We start from the raw sequence: 6,521 nt of genomic DNA on the forward strand, positions 1-6,521 counted from the left end.
TCAACATTCCTTATTTGTTAAATCAGAAGAGTGCAATCGCACAATCGGAAGTATAATAAAAAATATACCGAAATATAATAAAAAAAAATTCTTACGTAATGAGAAAAATGTAAAAGAAACACACAGCGTATGTGAAATTCATGAAAAACACGCATGGAAAAATTTCTGCAGATACATTACGACAGGTTCAGAGCCTTCGAAGATTGCATCTTGGTAAGAATAAAATGATAATTGAATTAAATGACTGGCGATAAGTACGCATTATCGAAATTTGAAATCCATTATGAGAGTTCGGTGCACCTGAATTATGAATTATGAATGTACCTAATCCGTTCTTCAATATTCTCCAATGTCGATATGACGTAGTACGAATGCAGAAGAGATGCAATCGTACGGTGCATCATTGTGTTAAGATGTTAAATCGCTGATTAACATTCGCTTTTCGCAACCTTATTTTGTATGATTCGTGTAGCGCTGCCCTGATCGTGAAGTCAAAAGTATCTTTGAACGCTGACGTAGTTGACCATGATGCTATGGAGATCTATACGACTTTTTTCTGATGCAACTTTAAGAAACACCGCAGTCGATGATTAACATCGCATTACGGAGAACAAGATGCAATTGAGTGCCATATGAATGTCGTGCGTTACGAATACATTGCTGATTTCTGTTTTCGTGTTAATTACAAAGATTTACGATCAACGTTTGAGTATCTTATATAATTTAATTGTGTTTGAAGACGTGATTTGTGAATACATACTATAAATAAATGTCGAAGTATTGAAAATATGGAGCAATGCATCAAAATTAAAAAGATTACGTTACATCGCGACGAACATGCAACCGTAATAAGTTAATTTAAAAAATTGCAATAAATTCTGCCAATCCAAAAGTACGATTACCGAAAAAGTCACATCAGTTACGTATTTAAATTAGTAATCGCATAGTCTTCTAAATCAACTTTACGAGACGAATGTGATTTCATAGAGACCTACCTCAATTTGACTAGATGGCCCAAACTTTTTAAAGAGAAGAAACAAATTGTTATATAAGAGATTAATAGAATAATGTATTAAAGAGAACTAGACGCTGTAATATATTCGACAGAAGATTGGCGAAGATTTATTTCTTGGACGATAAGATCGGATTCATGATGCTTAAGTTCTGTCTGACGATCTTGTTTCTGAGGCACGTTGATGGGATTTTACCGTCGACTATTCTGGAAACGATTCACCATTTCTTTGCGGGATTCCCACCGTTCAACGATCTAGTGCAGGACAAGGACGCGGCACCCGGGCGACATTACCTATCTTTCGACTTCCTCGTGATTGGAGCCGGATCGGCAGGGTCCGTGATTGCGAATCGCCTGACCGAGAATCCTGATTGGAACGTCCTGCTGCTCGAGGAGGGCAAGGATGAGATCTTTCTTACAGATATTCCTTTCCTGGCGCCGATTCTTCACATTACAGACTATGCCCACGTGTACAAAGGCAAGTTGCGACCGCAAGACCCGTACGGTCGCGGTGGGTACTGCCTCTCGATGGTCGACGGCCGTTGCAAAGTAGTGACTGGTAAAGCGATTGGTGGTACCTCCGTGATGAACTTCATGATTTATTCAAGGGGTTCGCCGGCGGATTATAACGGTTGGGAGGCGCTCGGAAATCCAGGTTGGAGTTACAAGGACGTACTGCCCTATTTCATCAAGTCCGAAAGATGCAAGTTGATTGATAAAGACGTAAGGTTCGTGATAAGGTCATGAGATACTTGCGTAAGGATTATGAATTTATTCGATTTCTTATCGTGAATCTTCTCGTTACGTTAATTCAATTACGTGTAATTTCTATTATATTATAATGTTTGTGTAATTCAGAAATAATTAAGCGTTAAGCATAATATTACATTCTTTCTCATACTTCGTCTTACAATTCTTCTCTCAGATATCACGGATACGAAGGCTATCTGGATGTCATGACTCCTCCTTACGCCACTCCTTTAAAGGAACGTTTCTTAAAAGCAGGTCAAGAACTTGGTTACGAATTGATAGATTACAACGGCGATAGATTCATCGGTTTCTCAACTGTGCAAGCAAATTTACAAAATGGTCACAGAGTCAGTGCCAGCAAAGCTTTTCTCAGACCCATTCGCGACAGAACCAACTTTTATCTGTCTAAGCTCTCAACAGTAACGAAAATTGTTATTAATCCGCAAACAAAAAAAGCCGAGGGCGTCCAATTTGTGAAAGATCATAAAACGTATTTTGTCTCTACTACTAAAGAAATTATACTTTGCGCAGGTAAGCGCTTAGAATATCAAAAGATAATAAGATATAAAGATTAAAAGATATAAAGAAATTATACTTATGGAACATACGATTTCAAATTCTACATAAAGCTTTACTTCTATCGAATCTAATAAAATATTTTATAAAATGAATTATTTAAAAAAAAAATGTAATAAATATTTATAAAAAATAATGTAACAGCTTGTAGTAAACATACATAGATAACAGCATACATGGAAACAATTTTGCTAAAGTATTAAAAAATTTAATTGACCTTTACAATGCAACCAAAGATCAAACCAATAATATCATCTTATGACTTCTTCGAAGTGAAAGAAGGTCTGAAACATTTTTCGGTTTATTTTTTTTTGTTTATGAGATATTTCAGTGGATTCTTTAAAATGGGATACCCTGTATACACACGCGCGCGCGCACAGAGAGTCAGTAATAAGTACGAAAATGTACCTTCAGGTAAAATATGGAATTAGCCGATTTGGTAGAGTTTGATGTACAATAACTAAAAAATTGTTCATTTTTTTATTTCGTGCCCATGGAGACTTTTGATCAAGACGATCAGAATGTCGATATATATTACAAATTCGATATATATTACAAATGTCATATATTACAAATTCAGTATTTCAATTAGGGATTCTTTCTAGAATTCTTCGAAGGTTATTTATTCGAAGATTAATTATTTATACAGAAAATGTAATTAATAGTTTTTAAAAGCGCCCCATTATCATAAAATTTAAATGTCATTATTATTTTTATATTTATTATTATTATATTTGAAAACATTTATTTTTTTTAAATACTACAAGACATCACTGAATCAGTTATAATTGTTGGCTTGTTTTTATTATAATATTTATTTTTTACAAATTTATGTATATGTGATCATTTTTACTATATGCTAATGAAAAGAACTTTCTTTTAGTAGAGCGTTTCATTAATTTTATTCTGTCTAATATTATATTAAATAACAGCTTTTTAATTTCAACAATTTCTCGATTATAATTTCCTATAAATTAACACAAAAATATTTTCGATTTATAAATCGCTTTTTAGAAAAGATAATATGTTCAAAAATAGAATTTTTTTTTACTTTTTTTGAAATGCAAAATTGTTTTAATTCAGCTAATTATTTGTAATCTTTTTAAATCGATAATTTTATCTTATATTTCCGATTGCATAGGTACTTTAGGTTCACCACAGTTACTGATGCTCTCTGGAATAGGTCCAAAAGAACATTTGAATTCATTGGGCATCGATGTGATCGAGGATCTTCCGGTGGGATTTAACTTACAAGATCATGTGAGCATGTCAGCTTTAACGTTTTTAGTCAACGAGAGTGTGACTATTATCGAGCCACGTTTGGTTTCGAATCCAGTTAATTTTGTGAAGTATCTGACAGAGGGAAATGGCCCTTTGACTATACCCGGAGGCGCCGAAGCATTGGCTTTTGTTAACACCAAAACTAATAATTACATGAAAAAAACACAAAAGGAAAAGTCCAAATTTAACTACATTCAGCGTGTAAATACACACAAGTACGACAAGCAATATAGTAAGTACAATATTTGCTATCACACAAATTAAAATTTCTTAAGCAAACGAATCGAAAAGATTAATTTTTTTTTTTTATAAAAAGTCAAGACATTTACTATTTTTTTAATATAAATTAATTATCTTTATAATATACAAAACTTAAGAATTTATAATGATAATAAGATTCACAGACCGTATTTTATACATTTTTTTCACAATTGTTGGCAATTATTCTTTTTGCTATTATAATTTTTCAAGCTTAATTGACTCTGGTGGAAATCACATTATGAATCTCTTCTTACAGCTGTTCCCAACATAACTTCCATCACCATAAGTCGTAATAAGATATATCCTAATACGAACAAACTGTCAGAGAACGACTTTCCCGACGTCGAGTTGGTGTTAGGCGCAAGCTCGTTAGCCGGAGATGTTTCCGGCAGCTATCGTAGTCTTTTAGGATTAACGGAGGAATTTTACATGGAGGTTTACGGTGATTACAAGGGCTTTGATAGCTTTATGATCGTACCTGTGCTTTTGCAACCTAAGAGTCGCGGTAGACTCACTTTGAGAAGCAGCGATCCAGGGGACTCGCCGATTGTAGACATCAATTATTACGGTCACGAGGATGATCTGAATACAATGGTGCAAGCTATAAAGATCGTAAGCAGAGACTCTTTACGCATTAACATAGTTTTTCCTTATTTTACGATTTCTTTTTACCATTGTACACATTAAAAATTATATTCTGTATATAATTAAAATATCTTAAAGTTTTTTGTCATTTTTCAATTTTTTAATATTCCATTTTTATCGCACATCTTATCACAGGCGATTGAAGTAGCTTCCACGAAGGCGTTCAAGCATTTCAACACTACGATGCTGCCGGTACCATTTCCGGGATGCAAGCACGTCGCTTTTAAGAGCGACGCATACTGGGCTTGTGTCTCTCGTCACGTGTCGACAACTCTGGGTCATTACGTGGGCACATGCAGAATGAGCACTCGGAGGAATTCGGGAGTGGTGGATCACAGGCTGCGGGTGCACGGGATCGACGGTCTCAGAGTCGTGGACGCCAGCGTGATGCCGACTATAATCGCTGGTCACCCGAATGCACCAGTATACATGATCGCCGAGAAGGCCAGTGATATGATTAAGGAAAACTGGAAAGGTTCTGCTTCATAAAATGCGTAGGAAGCGGGAGGAAATAAAGATGCCACAACGCGTGAAACGTGGGTGAAGAATATAATGAAATAGAGAATTTTTCTTTTATTTTTAGAGGCGAAAAAAAGAGAAAGAGAACATTGGTGCTTGTATGTCATAAAATTCTTAGAACTTTAAGGAGAAAGTTAACTCCTTCAGATATTTTAATGGAATATATGAACTTCTTTTGAATTTAATTAAAAAAATTTTTTTTAATTAAATTCAAGGATATTTTAATAAGTAATTCATACTAAAAAATTGATTTTTTTCAAAATTTTGATTATTTTTTCTACATATATATTATTATGTACATCTAATTTCTGATGATGTCAATATAGAATTAAATAATTTCAACAAATATTTCAAATTTGATGTACATTATATAGGATCTGAAAAGGTTCAAAAGAAAAATGTTGCTTGTAAAATAATGAAGCGTTACATCCCAGATAGCAAGGTATCGTCTATTTAATATACAATTAATTAGTCATTCTTAACGAATCTGACATCCTATCATCGTAAAAGTGACGTGAATTTGTCACAGCCACACAATATTAACCAGCGTCGAAAACACATCATTTAATACATTATTTTCGTATTATTAACGGCACAAATAAATGACGTTATTAATTGATCACTAATAATATTACCAATAGGTATCATCAATTAATCATTTATCTGATGTCAATAAGTATGACATTATAAATAAATAACGTCAGTATTACATTTTAGATCACATGACGTCAATAATTCAAAATAATTAACTATCAACGTCAAAATGACTATAGTTTACTACCTGAAATACTTACAAATATTTTATAGTTGCAGAAATAGAACACAATTGTGTGTAATTATTACACAATATTTTACGCGTGTAAAAATGGAGTAATATTTTGTTCACAGGTCGATGATTTACTGGAACAACGACATAATTAAAAAATTGTCATTTAGAGTTGCTTATAGAAAAAAATGAAAACATAGAAAAAAGAAAGAATATACATATTTTATTTCTTTACAATAATTTAAATTAATCTTCTAGAAAAAGATTTTTTTCAGCTATGTCATGTTGTTTCAGCAAATGCGTAATGTATTTTCAATGACTGACTACCGTAAATAGAAATAAGAAAGAATTTTTATGCGTGTAAAAATTGAATAACATTTTGTTCACATATTGAGGATTTACTGGAACGACTAATTCAAAAATTGTCATTTTGAAGTTATTTATAGAAAAAAAATGAAAACATATAGAAAAAAGAAAAAACATATTTTTATTTCTTTACAATCATTTAAATTTATTTTTTAGAAAAAGATTTGAATTATGTCGTTTTAGCAAATGCATAATTTATATTTTCAATGTAGTAACCGATTACAGTAAACAGAAACAAGGAAGAAAAATATCATTAATTTATAATAAATAATAAGAATCTTAATTTATATATCTTAATTTATAATAGTTATTTAGTAGATTCGTCATTCTTATGGAAAAAAAAAC

The 6,521-nt window shown here is 32.4% G+C and overlaps 1 protein-coding gene across 1 annotated transcript; it reads left to right on the plus strand.

Annotated features, from left to right (window-relative positions):
• Window positions 1-592: 592 nt before the first annotated feature.
• Window positions 593-5,109, plus strand: LOC108687370 (glucose dehydrogenase [FAD, quinone]-like). Its single transcript, XM_018193089.1, has 5 exons — window positions 593-1,740; window positions 1,938-2,293; window positions 3,480-3,851; window positions 4,137-4,492; window positions 4,661-5,109. The coding sequence occupies exons 1-5, from the start codon at window positions 1,151-1,153 to the stop codon at window positions 5,012-5,014; spliced, it is 2,028 nt and encodes a 675-aa protein (XP_018048578.1). The 5' UTR covers window positions 593-1,150; the 3' UTR covers window positions 5,015-5,109.
• Window positions 5,110-6,521: the final 1,412 nt, after the last annotated feature.

The sequence above is a fragment of the Atta colombica genome, unplaced genomic scaffold (assembly GCF_001594045.1).
Source record: "Atta colombica isolate Treedump-2 unplaced genomic scaffold, Acol1.0 scaffold205, whole genome shotgun sequence".
In the NCBI taxonomy this organism is placed as follows: Eukaryota; Metazoa; Arthropoda; class Insecta; order Hymenoptera; family Formicidae; genus Atta; species Atta colombica.

What these genes read in the sequence shown, in the direction of transcription:
- LOC108687370 (XM_018193089.1), top strand. Translation starts at nt 1,151, where the DNA reads ATGATGCTTAAGTTCTGTCTGACGATCTTGTTTCTGAGGCACGTTGAT. An exon ending in TTGATTGATAAAGACGTAAG is followed by an intron (nt 1,741 to 1,937) that starts GTTCGTGATAAG and finishes TTCTTCTCTCAG; the next exon opens with ATATCACGGATACGAAGGCT. An exon ending in CAAGTACGACAAGCAATATA is followed by an intron (nt 3,852 to 4,136) that starts GTAAGTACAATA and finishes CTCTTCTTACAG; the next exon opens with CTGTTCCCAACATAACTTCC.